This window comes from Urocitellus parryii, chromosome 7 (assembly GCF_045843805.1).
Source record: "Urocitellus parryii isolate mUroPar1 chromosome 7, mUroPar1.hap1, whole genome shotgun sequence".
NCBI classification, from domain to species: domain Eukaryota; kingdom Metazoa; phylum Chordata; class Mammalia; order Rodentia; family Sciuridae; genus Urocitellus; species Urocitellus parryii.
Window position 1 is genome coordinate 21,361,539 of NC_135537.1, and position 25,447 is coordinate 21,386,985.

The 25,447-nt window shown below is 42.7% G+C and overlaps 1 protein-coding gene across 1 annotated transcript in view; it reads left to right on the forward strand.

Moving 5' to 3' along the window:
• Positions 1-6,313: 6,313 nt before the first annotated feature.
• Positions 6,314-25,447, forward strand: part of Ext1 (exostosin glycosyltransferase 1) — a 262,505-nt gene continuing 243,371 nt past the window's right edge. Inside the window, exon 1 of the mRNA XM_026393885.2 lies at positions 6,314-7,907. Coding sequence (XP_026249670.1) covers positions 6,946-7,907 — 962 coding nt within the window. The 5' untranslated portion in view covers positions 6,314-6,945. The remainder of the gene's footprint in view (positions 7,908-25,447) is intronic.

A 25,447-nucleotide genomic window follows, 5' to 3' on the forward strand; every position in this document is an offset into this window, starting at 1 on the left:
CATAACCTTGACTCCTGGAAGCCAGAGTGAAATGCTGAAAATAGAAATCAGATCATATCACTCCCCTTCTTAATAATCTGCAAGGCTTCTCACCCCTGAAATAAAACCCCAACCCTTAGGCTGGCATGCAGGGTGCAAGCTGGCCAGGCTTCCTGTAGCTTCTCCCACCTCACCTCCTGCCCCTTGTCCCTACACTAAGACTCCAGCTGTGGTCTCCTTTTTGCTGGTGCTCTAACTCAGTGGTTCTCAAAGTATGCTCCCTGGATCAGTGGGCTCACTGTTTGCCTGGGAAATTGTTAGAAATGCAAATTACAGGTTTATATTCCTACTGAGTTAGAAACTCTGGGATTGGGACTCAGTAATCTGTGTTTTGCCCAGCCCATCAGATGATTCTGATACCTGCTGAAGTTTGAGAAACACTGTTCCCATTCTTCTAACTCATTTCTGCCTCAGGGCCTTTGTACTGGCTAGACCCTGGACGTGGTAGACTCTTAAGACTTTTCTCCTGCCTCTCATATAACAACTGAAATGTCACCTCATGACAGAGACCTCTACTGACCATTCTGTTTAAAGTGAGCTTCCCTCTTCTTCCTCATCTCCACCCATGCTATTATCTTTTAGATATCACCACAGAATTACCCAAAAGTAACTTGCTCACTCATTGTTATTTTAAAATCTAACATCCCCATTTCAATGACAGAAAATATCACCTGTCTTTTATACTGTTGACCCCCCAGTACCTGAAATAATGCTTTGTACCCAGTAAGTTCTTAATAACACTTTCTTAAATTTATGTCTATGAGAGTTTTTGATCAGCCTACCTTGAAGTAGGAAGATAAATTAGGTTCTCTAAAGGAACCTGTAATCTTGTGGCAAGGCCTCAGCATGGAGCTAGAAGATGAGGGTCAAATTCTAAATTTACAATTTGAAAATCATCTGACCTTGGGCAAGTCAATTAACTAAGTTAGTGCATCTCAGCTGGAGATGATTTTTGCCTCCTAGCAGCATTTGACAAAGTCTGGAGATATTTTTGGTGTCAGAGCTGGGTGTGCAGGTGGGAGCCGGTAGTGCTTATTGTCACCTGGAGGGTAGAGGCCAGGAAAGTGGCTAACTGTCCTACAATGCACAGGACTGCCCCTTACAGCAACAAATCATGTGGAGCAAAACTGCAATGGTGCCCAGGCTCAGAAATCCTGACCTACAGCCTTATTTTCTCCCTTGTAAAACTGAGAAAAATATTCTCTTCCTACTTTGAAGCTGGTGACAGTCCAGCAAAATCCTCACCAAGTGTATGAGTATATTGTAAATGAGGAAGAATTGTATACAGATAGCCCCAAGGTCTGGCACCAAGCCTGGTACAGAGTAGCTGCTCAATAAATATTTGTCCAAGGAATGTGTGAATGAATTGTTGGGACTTCTCTCAGGACTGAGTTTCCGTTTACTCATTTGTGGGAGTGGATAAGGACAATGCCAGTGTCCTAGGGATCTCCCTAGGATCAAAAAGATAATGCCTGTAAAGCCCTGGTCCCGGATTTGACACATGGGTATCGAATTTTCCTGCTTTGCCTTTGGCTGGCTCTCCTGCCTGACTGTCCTAGGGAAACCTGGTGGGGCTTCTTACTTACATATGTTAGTTGAAGGATTTACAATGGCCTAATTTGAGCTCTGTGAAGATAATTTTAGTAATAACTCCACCAGAATGAAAGACCCAGTCTTGTGTTGAAGCACTACGACAGTGTCTTTGTTTTTTATTTTTATACTCCCGTTTTCTTGGGGCACAAATGACAAATTAAACACATATACATTTAAGGCATATAACATGATGCTTTGATTCATGTGTACATTGTGAAATGATTACCCTAATCAACGTAATTAGTATGCCTGTTACCTCAGTTATTTTTTTCATGCATGTGATGAAAACACTTCAGATCTACTGTCTCAGTAAGTTCTAAATACAAATGGTCCTCCTACTTGGGAGGACTCAACATAATGATTTTTTTACTTTATAATGGTGCAAAATTGATATACATCTAGCAGAAACCATACTTTGGATTTTGAATTCTAATATCCCTCTCCCCCCCAGAGATGTGCAGTAGGATGGTATCTTGAGACACAAGGCAGCAGTGGCCAGCCCTTGTCATAAGGGGCGAATGACACACATCCTACAGGGCACTGCCTTGCTAATCATGATGCTCAGTGGGGTAGGTGTGTTAAATCCATTTTCAATTTAGGATGTTTTCAGTTTACAATGCATTTGGGACCTAACCATAATCAAAAGTCGAGGAACATCTGTATACAATACAGCACTGTTAATTACTGTCACCATGCTTTCTGTTAGAGCCACAGACCTTCCTCATCTTTTAACAGAAACTGTGCCTTTTGGCCAACATTTTTCCATTTCCCTCTCAGCCCCTGGCAACCACCAATTTACTCTCTCTTCTGTTGGTTTGACTCTCATCTTATTCATTATTTTATGGGGTGCTGAAGAATTAAACCCATGTCCTTGAGCATGTTGGATGAGTCTCCATCACTAAGCTATACCCCCAGCCAGGTTTGACTTTAGATTCCACATGTAAGTCTATATCATGCAGTATTTGTCTTCCTGCATCTCACTTAGTTCTCTTTGTATATTGTCCTTCACATTCAGCCATATTGTCACAAATGGAAGGATTTCCTTCTTATTATTATTTTATTTTTGGATTGAACCCAGGGGCTCTTTACCACTGAGCTACATCCCCAGTCCATTTTATTTCTTTTTATTTGCTCTTTGCTAAGCTACTGAGCATCTCACTAAATTGCTGAGGCTTGTCTCAAACTTCCCATCCTTTTCCCTCACCTTCCAGAGTCACTGGGATTATAGGTGTGGGCCTGGCTGAATGATATTCCGTTTTATATAAGTACATTTGATCCAGTCACCAATTAATCAGACACTTGAGTCCATATCTTGGCAGTTGTGAATAACCCAATGAGTGTGGAGTGCAGATAGCTCTTTAACACAGTGATTTCATTACCTTTGGATATATGCTTAGAAGTCATATTGTTGGAGCAGATGGTAGTTCTATTTTTTTTTTTTGGTACCAGGGATTGAACTCAGGGGTGTTCAACCACTGAACCACATCCCCAGATGTATTTTGTATTTATTTAGAGACAGGGTCTTGCTGAGTTGCTAAGCACCTCACCATTGCTGAGGCTGGCTTTGAACTCTCAATCCTCCTGTCTCAAACTCCTGAGCCACTGGGATTACAGGCTTGTGCCACTGCGACCAGTGGTAGTTCTATTTTTTAAAGAAATCCATGCTGTTTTCCATAATGGTTGCATTAACTTACAGTCCCACCAACAGTGTACAAGGATTCCCTTTTCTCCACACTCTCAACACTTGTCACCTCATTTTGATGATAGCCATTCTAATGGGTATTGCAGTAGCATCTCTTTGTGGTTTTAATGTGTATTCTCTGATGATTAGTGATATTAAGCACCACTTCATGTACCCATTGGAGCCATTAATATATATTCTTTGGAAAAGATACATTTAAACCCTGTGCTCATTTAAAAATTTTTAACCCCTTATCTGCTGTATGGTTTGCAAATATTTTTGACTTTTAAGTCACCTTTTTATCTTGTTGATTGTTTGCTGTGCAGAAGATCTTTATTTGCTGTAGTCCATTTGTTTATTTTTGCTTTTGTTGTCCATAGTTAGGGGAACTTTTCAAGCTTGTTCAAGGGCCTTGAAATAAAATTTTGGTCATTTATTCCTTCATTTAAATCAGTGGTTGACTCCACCTAGGTAGTCCCTGAACTATCCTAGGCACTGGGGTTTAAGGAGTAAAACAGATCATGCTCCTTACAGTGAAGAAACACAGTCAAAAATACATAAATAAATTAAAAATAAAAGGTTCAACAAGAGGGCTAGGTAAACGGAAAGCAAAGGGAGATGGAATGATGATACTCTTGAATGTTCTACTTTTGATTCCAGTGACTTTGAAATGAAGACTTTGAGCTAAGGATACTACACATGGAGAACAATTTACAGTTTACCAATTGAGATAGGCTGGCAAGACGAGTATTATTTTGAGTTTTCAAGTGAGAAACTGAGGTTCAGTGAGATCAAGCCACCTATGTAAGGCATGAGTGAATGGCAGATCTGGGGTCCCAATTTAAGCTTTTCTAATTTTCAGTACCCAAGTTTTTCTCACCATATACAGCATGAAGGAATGTGAGTTTAACAGTGGGGCGTGGGATGAGGGAATCAGCCAGAATCAGGCAAGAAAGTCAAGGAACTCCTGCCAAAGAGGAAGAGGACACAAGAGAGCAAGAACAGCTAGCCTACTGCTAAGGTCACCCAGGACAACTGGTAGGATATAGAGGGACTGCAGCATACACAGTTCCACTTTCCCTGCGGGGGAGATCATTTGCACCCTGATCTTAACAGAAGGACCCCTGTCTTGAAGGACTGTTCTTAGCAACCCAGGGTGGGGGAACCCTAGGTCACATGTGGTCTCCATCACTGCATTTATGAGCATCGTTGTCAACATGTTTGGAAGATGACCGAATCCTTGTTTCTGTCCCAGGCCTCTCCAAGTTGTGCAGGGGGTACAGATCAAATCTGGAAAAGCTACCTCATCTTCATAGGGAGAGGCTTCAGTTATGTACAGTAATGTCCCACCCATTCACCCTACTCCCTTTGTTAAAACAAATTTAAAACAACAAAGACCTAAAACTTTCCACTCTATCATTTTACTCTGCCTTGTTATAACTGTGCCCTAAGTCCACACCCCGCTGGGGTTTTCTGCTGCCTGAGGGAAGCCGGGAAGTGTCTCCCAGCTCTCAGTCACTCCCATAATAAACAATCACTAAACAGCTTGCTGCCCTAGGCAACTGCCGGTCCAGCTCGGCCAGGCCCTGAGAGAGACTTCAGCTAAGGAAGAGAGTGGTAAACCAGGATTTCAGGCTCTGAGGCCAGGGAGCTTGACTTTGACCACAGATGCGTCTTTGTGGTCCTAGAGGATCTTTAGAAGGACTCATTCATCTGAGTTATCCAGTGAAGTTCACCAGAGACAGCGGTAGCTTGGGGGTGGGGAGTGGGAGGTCAATTGAATGAAGGACCCACCATCTATACTAATGGCAAATAAAGTATTTCCTGTTTCAAGGTTCCCTTTTACAACCGGGACAGCTGGTAGTTCTACAGTCATCTATGCTTATGAGATCTTAAAAATCACCACCACCACAAAGAGAATAAACATCAGTTTTGAGGACTGACAGTAGCTTAAGTTAACAGTCTTCTCTCAAACCAATAGAATCCCCCCCCCCCGCCTCTGCCCTCCCGCTGTCATTGAATAAAATAGACGGAGGGGGTCCAGGAATGGAGGAAAGGACACAGAGAATTTGGAATAGTTGTTTCCTCCTTAGTACAGAAGCAGGCATGGAGAATTCTAACAATTCTTCTCGATTATGATAATTGCTTTTTATTCTTGGGATTAGGGTGTCTCCGTGGTGAAGAAAGAAAAATGGACGGGCTATATAGGGGAATAAGGGAGAGTGTTTAAATGCTTAATAGGAAATAAAGATACTGGGCCTTGGAGGGTCGAAAGTGGGCTGGGATAGCATTCTTCTGATCCGCGGTCGTTTCCTGGAAGTCCCTACGCTCCCCCACCTCGGGTTCTCCCCACTTCTCCATTTTCAAGCATCCTCTCCAGCAATCCGCACACACAGAGCCTCCTGCTAGGGGAGGCGTTCCCGGCAGGCACCGAAGGAGACGGGATTCTCGAGAGCGCCAAGGGTATCCCGAGCAGCTAGCAGCGCGGGGCGGGCCTGGTCGTCCTGGCTTCCCAGGCCAGCGGTGCCCCAGGTTCCCGGCACTGCCCAGCCCGGATTCCGGGCCCACTCGCCCGGGGCCGCGCCGTACAGCGCACCGCTCCGCCCGCCCGCCAGCCGGCAGGCCATCCAGCCGGCCAGTCATGGCCACGGCGCTCCGGGGTCCCCGCGCCCCCGCGTCCCCGAGCCGCGCCGGCGCCTCTGCCGGCGGCCGGGGGTTATGAATGGGCGCAGCGGAAGCACCGCCCCCCCCGGACGTGACGCTCGGCCAATGGCAGCGCGGGCTGCGTGGATGGATGAGGTCAGCGCTGTCGTGTCGGGAATGGAATGTGTAAGTGTAACATTCAGAACCGGGTAACATTCGGCGACCGAACGCGGCGGTCGGCAGCGATCGCGCGGGGGCCTGCGAAGCGCCGCTCGGGGCCGGCACTGCCCGCGGGGAGGACGCGCCGCCGCCGCCGCCGCCCAGCGCCGCCGCCGCCGCCGCCGCCAGCCGGGCCGCCGCGCGTCCCGGGGGCCGGCCCCGCGAGCGCAGGAGTAAACACCGCCGGAGTCTCGGAGCCGCTGCAGAAGGGAATAAAGAGAGATGCAGGGATTTGTGAGGTTACGGCGCCCCAGCTGCAAGATGCACTAGCCGGCTGAACCCGGGATCGGCTGACTTGTTGGAACCGGAGTGCTCTGCACGCGAGCGTGGATGAGTTGAAGTTGCTTTCCCGGGGCTCATTTTCCACGCTGCCGAGAGGAATCCGAGAGGCCAGGCAATCACTTCGTCTTGCCATTGATTGGGTATCGGGAGCTTTTTCTTCCCCCCTCTCTTTCTTTTCCTCCGTCTTGTTGCATGCAAGAAAATTACAGTCCGCTGCTCGCCCGCCCTGGGTGCGAAATATTCAGCCCCGGTCTCTCCCGTGCATTGTGCAACCCAAAGATGAAAGACCGAAGGGGAGAAAGTTAAAGAAATCGCCCACATGCGCTGGATCAGTCCACGGCTTGGGGAAAGGCATCCAGAGAAGGTGGGAGCGGAGAGTTTGAAGTCTTTACAGGCGGGAAGATGGCGGACTGGAGCTGAAAGTGTTGATTGGGAAACTTGGGTGATTCTTGTGTTTATTTACAATCCTCTTGACCCAGGCAGGACACATGCAGGCCAAAAAACGCTATTTCATCCTGCTCTCAGCTGGCTCTTGTCTCGCCCTTTTGTTTTATTTCGGAGGCTTGCAGTTTAGGGCATCGAGGAGCCACAGCCGGAGAGAAGAGCAGAGCGGTCGGAATGGCTTGCACCAGCCCAGTCCGGATCATTTCTGGCCCCGCTTCCCGGACGCTCTGCGCCCCTTCTTTCCTTGGGATCAATTGGAAAACGAGGATTCCAGCGTGCACATTTCCCCCCGGCAGAAGCGAGATGCCAACTCGAGCATCTACAAAGGCAAGAAGTGTCGCATGGAGTCCTGCTTCGATTTCACCCTTTGCAAGAAAAACGGCTTCAAAGTCTACGTATACCCGCAGCAAAAAGGGGAGAAAATCGCCGAAAGTTACCAAAACATTCTAGCGGCCATCGAGGGCTCCAGGTTCTACACCTCGGACCCCAGCCAGGCGTGCCTCTTTGTCCTGAGTCTGGATACTTTAGACAGAGACCAGTTGTCACCTCAGTATGTGCACAATTTGAGATCCAAAGTGCAGAGTCTCCACTTGTGGAACAATGGTAGGAATCATTTAATTTTTAATTTATATTCCGGCACTTGGCCTGACTACACCGAGGACGTGGGGTTTGACATCGGCCAGGCAATGCTGGCCAAAGCCAGCATCAGTACTGAAAACTTCCGACCCAACTTTGATGTTTCTATTCCCCTCTTTTCTAAGGATCATCCCAGGACAGGAGGGGAGAGGGGGTTTTTGAAGTTTAACACCATCCCTCCTCTCAGGAAGTACATGCTGGTATTCAAGGGGAAGAGGTACCTGACAGGGATAGGGTCAGACACCAGGAATGCCTTATATCACGTCCACAATGGGGAGGACGTCTTGCTCCTCACCACCTGCAAGCATGGCAAAGACTGGCAAAAGCACAAGGATGCTCGCTGTGACAGAGACAACACCGAGTACGAGAAGTAAGTAGTGGGGCTGGATGCCTTTAGGAGTCGCCCTGGGCCCGGCCCACCTCGGCCCATCTTGGCCAGGTGTGAGGGTGGGGGAGGGAGCGGCTCAGGAGTCTCAGGTTTTTTCCTTCCTTTTTGAAGCTTGGGACTGAGCACCCTGGTTCAAGTGTGTGGCCAGAAGTTGGGTAAACTGAAAAGCCTGAGCACTTTCTTGAGCCAAGTGGATGACGGAGTGTCTCCCTCTTGCTTAGAAAACCTTCAGGGGAATGTGTCTTCTGTTAAGGATGGGTTCTGATCTCTTTTGGAAACTGTACTTAAGCTTGGGGCATGGAAGGATGTTTCTGAGGGTATCTAGAGAACCTGAAAGGGGCTGATCTACCCACAATCAGCAGATCTTTCCCCGGAGATTGATGCTTTGTTTGCAAAACTCATGAACACCGTACCTGTTCTTCCTGGAGTTGTCCTGCTTCAAAATTTCATCTTTTCCTAAGCCTTCAGTTCATGTTAGCTGGGAGAGTGTTTTAATTATAACTACTAAACTTGTGTGCCTGTCTCCTCCTTCCTCCATGGCATTGACTTTTATGAAGAGAGACTGTAAGCCTGTCAGGGCCAGTAGGCTCATATTCATTCATTCATTCATTCATTTACATGTATGTGCCCTGTCTCCTTCCTAGGGGAAACTTTAAAAAATCTGGGCCTCAGGCCCATTGCTGTAAATGCTGCTGGCTAATTTAGATTTCCCTTTTCCCTTTGTCTTTACCATTTGCATATAAATCGGAGACTGTTACTCTTTGAATGGGTGTGAGATGCCTCCTTAGCCTCTGTAGTGAGGCAAGTTTTGTCCAGTTGCTAAGTAACTGAGTTGGTTACTTTGTAGCCCTTTTCACCTTTCCTTTTCCTTTCCAGTGACAGTAACAGACAAAGTGGATTTGGGACTAAAGCTAGAATCCACAAATCTGCTTTAACCTGAACTTGGCCTGTCAGTTTCCTAATAGATGGGGTCTTCCCCAACCCCAGACTTTCCCTAATCTCTGGCTGTGAAAGAGTTAGTGAGTTCTTACAGTGCATTTCCACGTTACGCCAGTTAAAAACCAGAGCAGCCTTGTGCTACCCAGGGAAGGAAGGGGAACCTCTTGGCTGAGTATAAGAGGAACTGGCAGAGGTTGGCAGATTTTGCAATTGATTCATGAAATGCAGAATAGGGAAAATGCTTCGCAAACCTGCCTGGAACAGGAAGGGGCATGGTGGGAAAGCAGCCCTGAAAAGAAAGGTTTGATTGTAGTCTGTGGATTTCCTCAGACTCTCAGGCCTCTGTGGGAGTGATGGGAAGGGAAATTAAAGTCCTCCTGTACTTGGTCACAAAGAGTGAAGGAGGAAGTAGCAAGCTCTGGGATTCTGATCCTCAAGCCCAACACCTTTTGCTTTCAAGCATAAGAAAAGCCTGAGGCTAGGATCAATTCTGAATCTATTTTACTTTTACTCAGGGGTAGTTATGTGTGAATGTTGGGTGCAGTAGCAATGGATTAAAATCTCTCACAAAAGAAATTTAAACTATGGTTAGTAATGAACTGCTCTATTTGTGTGACATTTACATTGACCTGTTCCTGTGGGTGCTTTTAAGAAGAAATGCGCCTAGCCTTTCAGGAATTTCTTTGTCTAGTGTGTATGGTGGAGTAACTCAGTCTGAAGCCTAGCCTTTCTATGTCTCCTAAAGCAATCCTACCAAATTTTGTAGAAGGATTGTGCTGTTCTTCCTACTGAAAGAACTAGCTGAGATTTCACTCTAGGAAACATGAATTATATATTTAGTTGGAAAATACCTGCAATCCAATAAAAGAATTATATCTTCCTTGGCCTCTTATTCCCAAAGTAAATATTAAATCTCTACTTTTTCTCCTGAGTGGAAGTTTTAGATTTCCAGAGATTGGCACTGGTTAGAGGTGGGGCTTGTTTCCTTGCAGCTTTAATTTTTGGTAATTAAACTAATTTCTGAACTCTTTGTGATTGGGCCAAGAAATCTGACACCAACACCCTGTTTTGATTTATGTTTAAAGACCACCAGGGGTCAGGAGCTTCAGATTGGATCTCCTGGTAAAAGTAGCATTTAGAAGGAAAGCAAGTTTGCTCTTTATCCCAAGCAGGGCTTTCTTAAGCAGGGTCACCTCTGCTTTATGTTCCCCTTCTGCACACCTTACAGCCCTAACCTTGCTCGGTAGGACAGGATGCTGCCGCAGAACATTTGCATTCACTAACCTGGCATACCTGCAGTTTCTATACCCTCATTGGGTTGTCAGAATTTTTGTTCTTGGCAAATGAAGCTTGCAGAAACTATTGGCTCTACTATGACTTCGAACCATGAAGATGAAGCAAGAACTCTGAAATGTATAAGTGACATGCTGTCCTAGCAAGAGTGTGTTGTGCTCTGGAGGAAGAGCAACTGCTGTAAATATTGATGCTTTCTAGAAGTTAGTTTCCCATACATGAGATGCGCAGCTCCTCAAGTCTACTGCTAATCTTTCCAGGGCTTTACAGAGGAGGGGATAAAGAAGTTAGGACTATAGGGGTAGTCTGTATAAGTTTAGTGGCTTACAGACTCCTGTGACTTTTGATTCTCATCTTGAACATTAATGTTTCCTTCTGTGAAATGGATTTTAGGAAGCTTCAGGTTGCTGTAAGCATTCATTTGGTAATGGCTTGTAAAAAATGATTGATTTTTTTTCATCTATCTCTCTTCTTTATTAGCAAGTGCCTATGAAAAAACTGCATTTTAATTTATTCCCGCCAACAACCACATGTTGTTGGACTTAAAGGGATCTGATAATGTTTGGGCTTAAAGGTATCTGATAATTAGATTGAAAATTTATGGTGTCATGGCCAAGTTAGGATATTATAGAATATATACAAATATATCTACTAAAAACAGTTGCTTTTCGAGAAACACAGCATTATGTGGTACTGTCTCATTTTGTGAAAATGGACATTATATAAAGGTATAGAAGAGCTACATGGAATGAATGAAAATACTTTTGTAATACAGAAAAAGTAAATTCGTCCTGTCATTTTTTGACCCAGACTTCCAAGATTATATTAAAACATTCATTTTTATGACACTCATAATTAATTTTCATCAGTTACATATTTTAACAGATGTAGATGACACCAGCTAAAATAAGTCGCTGCAGTGATTAGATGATTTGTAATGAGGCCTTAGAGAAATTCTTTGTATTTTACATTCTTTGAGCTTCTTATGTATCCTTATAGAATTACTGTATTTTGCATGAGCTTCATAGTTCATATCCCTTCAAAGGACATTATTGCAAAACTTCAGATTTGGCTATTTGAAATAGAAGAAAGAAAAGAAATGTGAGATGGCTTCTATCTTTGACCCCCTCCAAGCAAAGTGGAGGCAATTATTTTAAGCAAATTCTGGGAATTGGGAAAATTCTGTGCAGGTCTTTTTGACAACTTCATTTTCTGTTTTTGCTAAAGCTGTACCCCACTGTCCTCTATCCTTAAGGGTAGGTAGTCATTCAACTTCTACCAGTCTCATTTCACAGCTGTTGAACAGAGGGATGGAATATTTAATTGACCAATCAGAAATCTGGTTAGTGGCCAGAGCAGCCCTACAATGCAGACCTCCTGGATTTCCCCATAATCTGCATTTTTGCATTTCTAATCACAGCCATCAGACACCCTTAAAAGCTCTCCAGCCACTAGGAGTTCTGTATTGGGGGTCTCTCTTGTGAGACTTCTCTTAGAACCCTTTGGAAGCCTAATGGGAACTTGGACAAGCTTCAAAAAGAGAAGGAAAAAAAAAAAAAAAAGCAAGCACATATGTATACAAATTGTCACCTGGTTTTAAGGACTGACACACTCCTGCTAAGGCCATCCTCAGGTTTACAACTCTTGCCCTGGGTCTTTTTACCTTTTTCTATCATTCCTAACTAAGGTGGATGGGTCCCTGGAGCTGCTTTGCCTAGACAGGAGTTCTTGGAACCCTGGAGTTTGGTCCTAAGGGGTTTAGATTGACCAAACAATAAGTTGTGTTCAGATGCTTTATAGCAAAAAGAAAATGTGCACAAAAAAGTAATAATATAAGTGACACTTTGTTTTTTCCTATTATCCCAAACTGTTCACAGACACTTTGAGCAAGTTCATGATCCAGCAGTGAATCTTAGGCAAATGTTTTCCTCTCCTTCAATGAAAGATGAGAATTGTGATTCACACGTATCAAATATAAAATATTAGCATTTTTTGTCTCCACAGTTGTATGAGAGCACAAGCATTTCTAAAATAGACTGCATGAGCACATATTAAGAATAAAGGGAGGGGGCCGGAATTGTGGCTCAGTGGTAGAGCGCTCGCCTAGCACATGCGGGGTGCTGGGTTCGATCCTCAGTACCACATAAAAATAAAGGTCCAAAGTACATTATGAAGACATGAATTGTTGTGAGTATACTTTGTATATAACCAGAGTTATGAAAAATTGTGCTCTATGTGTGTAATAAGGATTGTAATGCATTCCACTGTCTCATATAAATAAAAATTAAATAAATAAAGGTATTGTGATCAACTACAATTAAAAACAGTATTTTAAAAAAAAAGAATAAAGGTAGAATCAGCTCTATGCAAAATGACGAAGTTGGCATGTGCGTCTTCTGACACTGACCTTCTAGTTCTCTCATTTCCTCCCCTTTTCACTTCTCCCTGAACCTGCTTTCTGGAGAGCACCTGAAAGCCTCATTCACAAGGAAACCCTGCATCCAGGTTGTGGTGTGATGGGCCACTTCTAGAACATGTGCATGTTGACGGAGTCCAGTCTGGCAAAAAATGAGAGTTCAAGTAGAATCTGTGGTCTGAACTAGGGGCCTACAGCTTTTGTCCTACAGATCATGAATGGCTTGCAACTAAGGTATGGGCAAGCCCTCCCAATAGGAGGCCACTTTCAGTCCCTCTGACAATGACCGCAGTGGGAAGTCACAGAATTGGCAAGAGGAGATGCCACAAGGTGGATATTGTTCTTTTGGCCAGAGCCTGAGAATCTGTCTCCTCAGAACACAGTGCCAGATAGCCCTGCCAATAGTGACCTTGAGTATGTCAGTGTCACATCAAAGGCTGTGCTTGATGGCCGGCTGCTTTTCTCACGGCCACCTTGCCAGCTGCCTGTGAGGTCATCTACTAGGGTGCAAACCGAGGCCAGTGGTGAAGTGGTTCATCTAAGGTTTCCCAGCTTATACGTGGCTGAACTGAGGCTGTAGTCCAGGTTTTCTGACTCCCAGTTCTCTGTTCACTGAGGTCTGCTGCTCCTTGATTCTGTTCACTTTTTGGCAGGTGTATTCAGAATGAACCAGGTAAGGTGAGGCGGTTCCCAGATTCTGCCATCCTCAGATGTGACCATCCAAGCGACTGTTTCCCTGAGCATAATGACGAATTGTTTTTATGGAAGAGCTCTTGCACCTCTACCAAGCTCTTGTGATAAACAGGGCCTCCCTGTGAACTAAAAGATTTGTTGGGTGCCCGTTACTTGAATTTACCGTTTTTCTTTCATTTAAGCCTTTCAACAGTAGTTTGGGGGTATGTATCCATGTTACAGATTATAATGTAGGCTCCAGAGAGAGGGTCAAGTAAGAGCTCAGTGTCACACCTGGTGCATGAATGGCTTCCAACAAGGGATCTTAGATTTCAGAGTTCATTTTCCTTGTCAGAAATATTACCATCTTAAAGGATCAAACTTTCCATCTGTTTACAGGCAAATTTTTAACCAGTTGAGTCAGGGGTTTGTGGATCAACTCTTTTTTTTCTTTTTTAACCTTTTCCCCTAATGCCTTTACTTTGTAAACATGTTTCCCAAGGAAAGAACTTGGCTTGGAGATGTGGCCCTTAATTCTGACACCAATCTCTGAACTCCTTGATCTCCTCCATTCAAGCAACATGGTGCCGTGGTCTATATGAATTCTGTTTTTAATTCTCTCCAAGAGCTCTTCTAAGAAAAGTGAGGAAGCCGCAAGTGATCTCCATGAGTGACCTTTGCCCTCCCTGGTAGCCCCTACAGTGTTTCCTCCTTTAATTGTAAGTGAACCTTTGAAATGGAGACTGGGGTAACTGTGACCCAAGGTGGAGAGTGTGATCCAATGGCAAAGAAATGGAAGATTCTGTACCTGGAACACAGGATACCTGCTCTCAGGACCTCAAGCTCCTGAAAGAAGAGTACTGCAGGTTGGGGGTATAGCGGAGGGGAAGAGTAAGTGCTTGGCATTCACTAGGCCTCGGGTTCAAACCCAGCACTAAGAAGGAAAGAGGAGGGGGGAGGGAAAAAAGAAGAGATTAAAACGTGTTAAATTTTGTGGGAAATTGGGGAGGTTCAGATGATATGAGGTGAAATTAAATTTCAAATCCCATTATAAAAGCTGGCTATTCTTGTGAAACTTTGCTGCATTCGGTCTACTCTTAACACATAAATGCACCTGTATATTTATATCATTCGATCTCTTCGTATCCAAGTGCCTGTGTAGACATATTAATTACTCTTAACTAATAAGAAGTGTATTCAACACAATTTTCTTAACTTCCTTGTCTGTACCAGATGCCCATGTTCCTTGGACCTGGGGCCACCACAGTGTGCCATACGAACTCCTGACTGTCTCCTGACCTCTTCTGTTTATTGGTTTTCTAAAGTTGAAGCCAGACTTTAAATTTGGATTTTTTTTTTCCTTTAACATTCTCCAGAAGCATGTATTTACCTGTCCTATTAAATAGTCTTTGAAAATAGAATTGTTTTTTACTTCCAGCATGGGGGATTGAATCCAGGGTCTGTGCATGCTAGGCACACTCTACCACTGAGCCATAGCCCCAGCCCTGAAAATAGGATTTTTAAGATGTGATTTTTTTTCCAACTCATACTTACCCCACAGTTTAACCATTGAACCACTTACATTTTCTTAGATACTGAGTTACCTTATATGTATATATGTATATATATATATATGTATGTATATATATATATATATATATATATATACTTTTTTTTTCACTAGAAATAAAGTGTGATCCATGTTGAGTGTTTTCTTCTTGACTGAGGTCCCTACCCCCAAACAATAAAGAACTTCCTGCCCTGTTCCCCCCACCCCACTCCAATCCCATTGAGGCCATAGCTCTTTAAGGTGCCAGTGAACATCCATTCAGGGAAATAGCCATCATTAAATGACTGCTTAGATAAACATTTGTAGGTGTTAATTGGTCCTGCAGGGGGTCTTTGAAGCTTCCTGGGCAGTGTTCCCTTTGAAGTTTTGTTTTTGCTCCTGTCAGAAACCTCCCCGCATCTTTTACTGCACAGGAGGCTGGACTTCTCTCTCCAAGGACCATGCTCCCTTCCTGAGGATTCCAGAGTCTGCAGGCCTGACCTGGGGAGGTATCTTTCTTCTAGCTATTTGTATCAGTAAATCAAGGCCACATTCCTATTTCCCTTTGGTTGGTGAATCCATGATTCATAGGACCTGAATTTGTGTTGGTCCCTTCCCCTCTGGGCCTCCAAGTCACATTCTAAATGAAAATGTGCTGTTCTTAATTATTTTAAAAACAAAACAGAAAACAAAGTGAACCAACAGTTTATACCTAGTTATTTTCAGTCACCCCTCCCCTTTCAGCTTAATTATTGCTTTTAATAGTACTGAGAGATTTTGCAGGAATACACATCCTCTTTTTGTATATCTGTTTGTCTGAAGACTTGTAAAAGGGAGGAAATGGTGACCCTGGACCAGGAAAGTTACTGACTCACAAAGAGTCCTGGTCTAGGTTTTTAACCTCTTGGCCTCAGTTTCCACATCTGGAAATGGAGACCACGATACTGGCCCCACAGGGTCATTAAGAGGATCAAAAGAGGTGGAGTGTATGTGAACGTGCCTCGTAAACGCTAATATGCTCTATAGGGTGTTGTTATTATTAAGCCCCTTCCTGCCCTTTTCTAATGACCATAGGGGTTCACTTAAGTTTCATAACTTTTAACTAGGAACTCTATTCATCTTTTCCTTGAAACTTAAATCTCAGGCAGTTGTGGTAGGTGCCCTTGGAAGTTCAGCCATTGCTTTGTGGGCTGTGGAGAGACCTACTTAGTGTCTTTGAGCTGGAGCTTGCAGGTGGCAGGGGATGGAGATAGAAGAAGGAGGAGAACCAGGTACTTCCTTACCTCCATGTTCCCTGGTCAATTGCTCTGAGAATGCAGGTTATCCCTTTTGCAGTTAACTTGTATACCTTACCAGTTGAGGGTGACATTTGGAGGGACAACTTGTATGAATGATGCTCAGCTACTTGGTAGCCTCTCTGAGGGGAAGAAGAATCACCCAGTCCATTTTAAGTCACAAGATTTATTACAAGGGGTCATGAAGCAGAAACTGAATTGAAATTGGTCTGGTAAATTCTCAGGACTCAGCTTAATACCTGGGACAGGCTACTTTGTGCCTGCTTTGGCCGACATCATTGCCTGTGTGTGTGTCTGCCAACTACTGGCCAGTTCTTTCCTAAATTCTCTTATCTGGACCTTGGAAAAAAATCAGTCTAACTTTTCCAGTGCTTCTGGGAGAGCCATTTGTATTAGGTCATGTCTTCAGTGTGCTGGGGACCTGATCAGTGAAAGGACTGCCTGTCACCTTACTACCCTTGATTTATTAGGTGGACAGCCTTTTGCAAAGAACAGCTTAGAGTGGCTTCCTGGAACCGGGGACTGTGGTTAGGGGAAGTTGTCTGTGGCAGGCACTGTTGAAGCCATATCCTGTTGGCACTTAGTATTTGAGCCCAGTTGTTGTTGTTGTTGTTGATGATGATGATGATGATGATGATAGCAACAGTAGGTAATATTTATTGAGGGTGTACTATATGCTGGGTAATGGACAGCATCTTCTTTAATCTTTATGTCTACCTTGAAGTAAGGTATCCATTTTATCTCAATTTTATAGATGTTGAAACTGAGTCACAGTGTCTCAGGGTGACCCATTTAAGAGTTGTGATATGAACTCTTAAAAGAGTTATGACATAACACGGTTATGATATAAACAAAATTGTCTGACTTCCAAACCTGTGGTCTTTTTTTTTTTTTTTTTAATTTTTTAATATTTATACTTTTTTTTAGTTCTCGGCAGACACAACATCTTTATTGGTGTATGGTGCTGAGGATCGAACCCGGGCCGCACGCATGCCAGGCGGGCGCGCTACCGCTGAGCCACATCCCCAACGCCAAACAAACCTGTGGTCTTAACCACACCAACCTTACTGTTTGAATAGCTGGCATTGATGTCAACAAGATCATGCACTCACATAAAATAATGTGATTGATTTATGGAGTATCATTTGGGTGTCTCTCCTAAAATTAATTCAGTCTTACTTTAGAGAGATGGTTCTAGTTTGACAGTCTGGTTTCCCAGCTTACAGTAGGTTAGAAGCAGTAAATTTATAGAGGAGAGAGTGATTCTTGTAGATGGATCTGGGAAGAAAGGTCAGCTGTCAACCCAAATAAAAGGAAGTGGGTCAGAAAGTTACAGAATATAAAGCCCAGAAGGAAGGAAGCATGGCAGTTTAAGAATTGCAGACCCAGTGCCCAGGAGTGGCCTCCCCATTCCTCAAGAGTCCCAGTACCTACGTCCTTGCCTGTCACCCAGTAGAGCATCTGTAAATATCTGATGAACTGCTGCAAGGTTTAGGATTGACCCTGAGGCTTCATTTGGGATTACTGTCCTTTAAGAAAGTAGAAAAACAAACAATCCACTTGATAACTTTTGTAACCATGTGGGTAATATAAAAATATTTTGAGTCCCTTAAGAATAAACATGTCACCAACTGCCGTGCATTCTCAAGGGCTCTGAAGAGACAGGATCTCCTTTGGGTTTCTGGTGGGTTTGGCTAACTCAGATTTCTGTTTTGGCTTTTTTTTTTTTTTTTATGACATACCTGTAGTATGAACTCGAGACATGAGATTGTGATGTGGGTCTGTAGCGCTAGTTTACCTCGATTGACTAGCGCCCAAATGCCTTTAGTGAAAAAAGTGGCCCTAAGCCAAGGTTGGCCTTTCTGACCAAGGTGTAACATATGCATTCTGTGGTTTGGAAAAGGGAGGTGCCTATGAGGTGATAAGGGGACATCTAGTCTGCTGCCCAGGAACTCTGGGAGGTATGTCGAGGCTCATGTCATTGTCTTCTTTTTTCTATACTCCTTGAGGGGCTCAGGATGGCAGATGATGGTGGAGGAGAATGGATTTCACATTTCCTATGTGCATTCCAGCATCCTGATTGGTGGAGATCATCCATAGTGATCATACCACCATCCTGCTGGAGTGTACCTTTGGGGGTTTCTCCTAGTTCCTGTGTTGGCAAGGTGTGGTGAGCCAGCCTCTCACCCCCTCCCCACTCCCCAATTTCCATTCCTATGGCAGAACTGTGTTCTTCCTTCCCCCTCCTTTCCCATACACCCCCTTTCCTCTTTCTGGAGTGCTGCCACCCAGCTCCATCTTCCAGAGTCATTTCCTCGAAGCCTAAGACCAGGCCAAATTCCCTGGGTCTATGCTTTCTCTTAGAATATTTAGTAATTACCCCAGCTGCGAATTTCCATTGGTTTAACTATTTTTCTCTCTTCCCAATGGATTGTATAGGCCCTGAGGGGAGGATTCGTGTGTGTGTGTGTGTGTGTGAGAGTGAGTGAGTGTGTGTTAATTTAATCAACAGATATTTATTGAGTTCCTAAGATATGCAGGCACTGGGACTCAACAGTGAATAAAAGAGACACTTGTCCTGCACTCAGGACACCTACAGTCTAGTGGCTAGAGGTGAGACCGTAGAAATCATGGCATGTGTTAAGAAGATGCTGTTAAAAAAAAAAAAAAAGTAAAGGCAGTGGCTCTCAACCTTGGTTGTACAACAGGATCTTAAGGGAGGACCTCTGAGGGCAGGTCCTGGCCCCAATTTAGGCCAGTCAGACTCTATGGATGAAGGTCCAGCTTTCTGCACAGTTCACCAGGTGTATTGCATGCCCAGGGAGCTGGTGGAGTGGGGGAGGACTTTGCAGTTTTAAATATGGAGGGGGAGAAAGGCCTCTGGGAAAATGGCCTTGAGCTGTTTCCCTTCAGAACCCCAGCTTGCAGGCCTGATTCATAGTAGGCACTGCGTTTTTGTTGAATAAATGAAAAAATTTACATTTATTTAATAAACAGGAATGTTACCACTGTAGATTCAAAGCACCAGGTCTGAGGCTGAGACAGGAGGATCTGAAGTTCAAGTTCAGCTGCAGCAATGTAAGGAGGCTTTGAACAACAGCAAGACCCTTGTCTCAAAAAAAAAAAAAAAAAAAAAAAAAAGGATGGGGGATGTGGCTCAGTGGCAAAGTGCTGCTGGGTTTAATCCCTAGTACAAAACAATAACAACAAAAACGTCACTCTTCTTGCTTTATAACATAGGCCTTCCTATTCCCCTTCCAAGGTCATTTTATTCATTTGCATATTCTCCTAGTTTCTGTTTATTGTCATAGGAAATTTCTTCCTATAAGTGTTTTTAATTTTTTTTTAAAGTTGTAGATGGACACAATACCTTTATTTTATTAATTTATCTTTATGCGTGCTGAGGATCTAACCCAGTGCCTCTACCACTGAGCCACAACCCCAGCCCTGGGTGTTTTATAATTTTTAAGTTATTTTCTGCCTTCTCCTTTCTTTTTTAGAAAAAGCATTTATTTTTTTAGTTGTAGTTGGATATCTTTAGTAGTATCTTTATTTATTTATTTTTACGTGGTGCTGAGGATCAAATCCAGGGCCTGGGGCCTTTGCGATGGGAGCCCTCTATGGCTGAGCCACAACCCTAGTCCCCTCTGCCTTTCCCTTTTTTTTTTTTTAAATTGTTGTGTTATATGTATCAGTGAAATCAAGTTAAAATGAAGCAAGGGGGTTTGCTGTATTATATAAATCCAAAGAATTTATTGCTATAGGCAAAACCATTCTGAACTTTTTATCATTTAATTTTAACAGTCTGTAGATATTGGACCCTCACCCCTGCACTTTTCATTTCAATTTTTCTCCCCAAAGGTTGATTGAGTAGATCTTATGACCTACATTTTTTTTTCCCCCCTCAGGTTACACCTGAACTCTGTTAACTGATACTGAAGTGTTGCCCTAGGGCGTTTACCAGCATAGTGCTTAATTAAGCTATCAACCTTCTAATGAATTCGTATTGAGATTTATCATTTAATTAAAAAGTGAAAAGAGAAAAAAGCAAAAGAAAGATGTGTCACTGTTTCTCCCACTGGCCTCTACTTCCTCCTTCTAAACTCTCCTGGTTTGATTGTGATGGCAAGTGGAATCATCTGGAATATCGTATTAAAGGACCCAGGGTGCATAGACAAAATGGATGGTGCACTGTATTACAATTACCTGACTGCTTAGTGGGTCTTAAAAATTGATTCAGATTTGGTGACAATCATATGGCACTTGATTAAATCTGAATTATGTTTTATGTTCATCCTAAGGTTGGAAAGGCCATTTTCCAAAATTATTGCAAGGTCTGTATATCTGAAGCAATCTGAAAATCCAATCAGAAGGAATCTAATACTGAAATGCTGCTGCTTTCCTGAGAGGCAGAGAATAAATTTTTCGTGAAAATACCATTTCTTATAAGCTACATGCTCCTTTAAAATTCACATTGCATTAAAAAAGCTACCTTTAAGCAGCACTTTTTATGATGACTGCATTTTTAAGTATGCAAGAGTAATGTTGCAAACCCATAAATGTAGGGCAGTCATCTTTTATTGATTCAAAGAGTAGAAATGTGTAATATTTTTAGTATTTGGATTGTAGAGTTATATTACGTGTTTTTTAAAAAAATGAGTAGTATTTTATGTTAAGATAAAATTTAAGTACCTCAATGTTTGGTACAGTTAAAAGATGGGAGTAGTATTTTCCTGTATTTATTTTAGACTTCACTATGTCTAAGGAGTAACTCAAGTAGGGATAAAAGAGGGCAGAAAGGATTCAATGCCAAAATACATTTTAGGTTTCTATAAAAGTAATCTAAGCAATGTGCACCTTTGGGCTGGGGTTGTAGCTCAGTGGTGGAGCACTTGCCTGGCATGTGTGAGGCACTGAGTTCAATCCTCAGCATCATATATCAATAAATAAGATAAAGGTATTATGTTCATCCACAACTAAAAATATTTAAAAAAAAAAAAAAGAAAGGTACATCTTTAAATTTTAGAAACTGACATGATAATCCAAGGAGTGTTAGGTGAGGGTTGGAGCTTCTTTGGACCTGTTTCTCTCCTTTGATGTTCCTGCATGAGACCTGCTCACTAGCTGCTGATTGAGGACAATGGCTCTGTATATTTTGTGCACATCTGTCTGTCTGTTGTATATGTGTTCATGGAGGGGAGCATGGTGTTCAACTGACCCTGAATACTTGGGTCAGAGAGGAGAGGAGTAAGATTATGGAAGTGATCTTAAGATCTAGCATAAGTCTTGCATCATGTACATAACGAGATCAAGATCCAGGGAAGTTTGGCAAGTTGCCCAGGGCCATGTAGTTAGTTATGACAGACTTGAAAGTAGAGTACATGTCTCTTGACTTCCAGTATAGGGGCATGTGGCGGTCACACATATGGGTCCTGGATACTGGTGGTTTGAATTCCAGAGGTGGCTCTGTCACTAGACGTGAGACCTTTGGCATATTCTGTTTCCATCTTCATTTGTAAAATGGGGATGATAATAATTTCTGTTTCACAGGTTGTTATTGGGAGGATTAAGTGGGTAATAATGTGTGACATGCTTAGGGCAGTGCTTGGTGCATAGTAAACACTCAATAAAGAACCATTGTTACTGTCATTATTAATCTCTGCCATTAAACCACATTAGACCCAAATAATTCCAGTCTTACCATTTGTGCTTATCATTGTTTTAATTTCATTTTCTTTCCTTTGACCTGTTTACAGCTCTTTAAAATTGTAGTGTGCAACGTGATACCACAGCTTGCCAGTCACATCGAAGCTCATGGTGGTTTGGCAAGTGCCCAGAATTCCAACCACCTGTTGGAACTGTTGCCAAAATACAATACATTTTCATTGTCTGGAAGTCGTTCAGTCAGGAGAGCAAATCATTAATATGACTGTGTCTTCAAGAAAATTTTTTCTCCTTTCACAAAAGTATTATATTCTGTGAAGTGAAGTCTTTCTCCTATCTTCCGAGAAAACATTAAAATGGGTGGCAGGTGTGTTAATGGTATCACCTGAAATTAATTTCAGAAATAAATCTGTGCAAGATTGAGAATATAAACTAATTAATTTCTTTCTCAAGCAATCCAAGAAGCCACACAAGAGATCCTGTCATGCAGGGGCATTGGGTGAATCCTGAAGCAATAACAGGAAATAACTTTCTGCTCTTAATAACTTGCACTGCTATTACCAATGGATGACTTTTCCTCTAGGATGGCATTTTTGGCCACTGCAGAACCAAGACTTGGGTGCTGTTTCTGCATGTCATGTTTAAGTAGCGTATATCTGTTCTTGATGCTAAACCTAGAAGAGCAGCCAAGGTAAAAGGAAAGAAACTCAAATCTGTGGTTTGAAGATCCAGGAGCATTCAGACACATCAGAAGGTCAATTTTCATTTTATCTCCCAAGAGACAGCTGCAGTTATGAACAAACATAATGTAAGAGCTTCTCTGTAATACTGTGTTTGCCACCAAATCCAGATGTGATCTGGTTCCTATTGGAATCCACATTATAGCAAGCTTCACTGTCATTGGATCAACTAGGCCCCTTGAAGCTTCAGTGTCCATGTGTATATATGTCTCTCTCTATAGATATTTATATATTTATATGTATATCGTAATAGGATTATATTGTTATAAATCATAGAGTTATGCAGAGTGTTCCCTAACATACAGTTTTTAAAAAGGGCCTCTGTTGAGTGCTGAGTGGTTCACTAAGTATAGGTTAAAGTGAGCTCTTCCTGTTCTCATCCCCAATTTGATATTACATGGCTCAAGACAAGAAGTGGGATGTGTATTCTATGTCTGTTTTTTTTTTTTCTAGGAATATTCCTGAGACTGATATTGAATATTGTCTTACACCAAAAATCAAGGGACAATTTAAAAACCTTGTTTTGGTGTCAGGGGCATGTGTGTTCCTTTTCCTTGTCCCAAGTTCCTCATTTCTTTTCTATTAAATCAAGATCTTCTTTTTTTTCAATGAACTGATTTGTAGATCCAGGTAGTAGCTTAGTAAAAAGACCGCATTGTATTTCTAGTGAATTCACTGTATTAGAAGAGATGTGTTAAGTGGACATTTTGAATAGGTCTCTGAAAATATAAAATACTTGCTTTTGGAATTCCTGGGTACGATGGTCTGGGAGCTTTCTCAGTTTGTTCCTATTCAGGCCATGGTACAAGAACTATCATTTGAAGCCTGTCATTTCAGTCCCCCCAGGGGTATAAAAATGGCCTAGTGATTTTTCAGATAGCAGAGCACAAATCAACAGGCCATTTGGCCTGCCCTTCAGCCCAGGGCATTACTTGTTAATCATCAGCTTCATCTGCAGCAGCTTCTATTAAGCATTACCTGGTCCACGCAGGTGAGATGGTAATCTGGGAGTCTGGTTCCAACATGTACTGAAGGATTCTCTGAAGTTTCCTTCCTCTTTCTATTCCCTCAACCTGCATAATTTTAGGGGTCCAGGCATGCAGACTTTGGGAGTCCTATTTATGTCATTCAGGCAAGTAAATTCTGGAAGTTAGACTGTAGCCCTTGAATCTGTTTTTGGACCTTAGATTGTTCTGCCTTGCACTATAATTATTTACTTTCTATCTGTCTAGATTGTTACTCATTTAGGTGTAGAGTTGACTTATTCCCTTGTGGACCCCAGAGTCCTCCTCCCAGTACAGTGACTCGCTTGATGTGTCCTTACTAAAGGTTATTTTATTTGATTAGCCCTCTGTAGTTCTTTCTTTCATGTGGAAATTCCAGAACCAAAACAAAAGGTAGAAACATGGCAAATTCTATACTTGAAAAAAAATCTATTATAATTCTTTCTTTGATATGTGTATTTTTCAAATATAGAAAATATTAGATAGAGAAAATATTAGAGTTCAAAGTATATAGCACTTCCTTTCATGGTGGAAAAATGTACCTGAGAGGCTTTTACTTTCTACCATTTGCTTCTAAATATATTTTAACTGGAAAGTTATTTGAATGGTTCATATTTTATACACGACTTAGGCTCAGAAAGGTTAGTTGTATGTTAGTTGAACATCAATTACCCTTGAATATCAGCTAGCTCCAGGAGAACAGGGATGGTGTATATTTGTTTTTACTCTGTTTCCCTAGCACTTAGCACAGTGCTAAACTTACACTGGGTCCTCAAGGAGTATTTGTTGAATGAGCATTTTTCTTTGTGTTAGTGCAGGAAGACTTTGGAAACTGAATTGTTAAGAGTTTATTTATTTATTTATTTTCTTGAATAAACATCTCAAAGACAATGTTGATTGGGAAAAATATATTTAGAAAAGGTGTTTTTTTTTTTTAAACCCCCTTGGAGATTTAAGATAATAGGAGTAAAATTAGAGATTTACCAAAATCAGATGATGATTTGCAGCTTTAAATTAACTTAAGCCTTTGATTGTCCTTTTAGCTACAATGGAGGTCTTGGGTTGTAACTCATTCATATTTTGATAAACTAGTGCTTTATGGAACCTAGTCTGCATTGTATTGTTTGAGATGGGCCCCAGTTGTTGGCTAGATACAGTGTATATTGCTTGGAAGCTGGCTTCCTTTTGGGGAGCAGGCGGAGAGATGGTGATCCCCATGAAGAATTTGTGGAAGAATTCTTTGGTAACTCCATCATAAAGGATGCCCTTGCTCATTCTTTTGGTGCCCTGGCTGCTTCCCGCCATGAAGGGACAGGCTGTGCCCTTGAGAGCAGAGCTCATCCCCATCTCCCTGCTGGTGGAATGGACACACATGCCATGAACTCTGTTCCCACAGCATAAACCACACACGGAAGATGTAGGGATGTGATTCTGTGGTGTGACCGCACGGCATGGTTTCTGCAGGCTGACCTCCGCTTCTATGCTGCATCCTAAGGCCACTTAGCTACAGGCCTTTGGTTGAAATTCACATCTCTGTAGAACCGTACCTGGCACTTCTGCCCACACCTGCCAAGGATGGATTTTGCACACTTCTTCTTCCTGGGTGTTCTCTAACAACTATCAAAGGACCATTGGGGGCCCTTCTTTGTGGCTTCTCACAAAAGCCCTCTCTCCTACCTGAGTCACATGACTTCACTCTGCTTCTTCCTTTTAGTTAATCTTGTTTTCAGGAACCCTCCTTCCTTCCTCTGAAGGCTTGTGTATGCTTATGCACTCACAAATACACACACACATACACACTCACAGTCATACTCTTCCGGTGCCCTGATGCTCCCTTATTCTAGGTCAGGCCTCATATTGCCATTCAAGTCAAGCTTTCTTTGCACATGCGAGTTCTCCTCTCATAAGCTCGACTGCAGATTTCACTTTTCACTAAAGAGAACTTAGGGC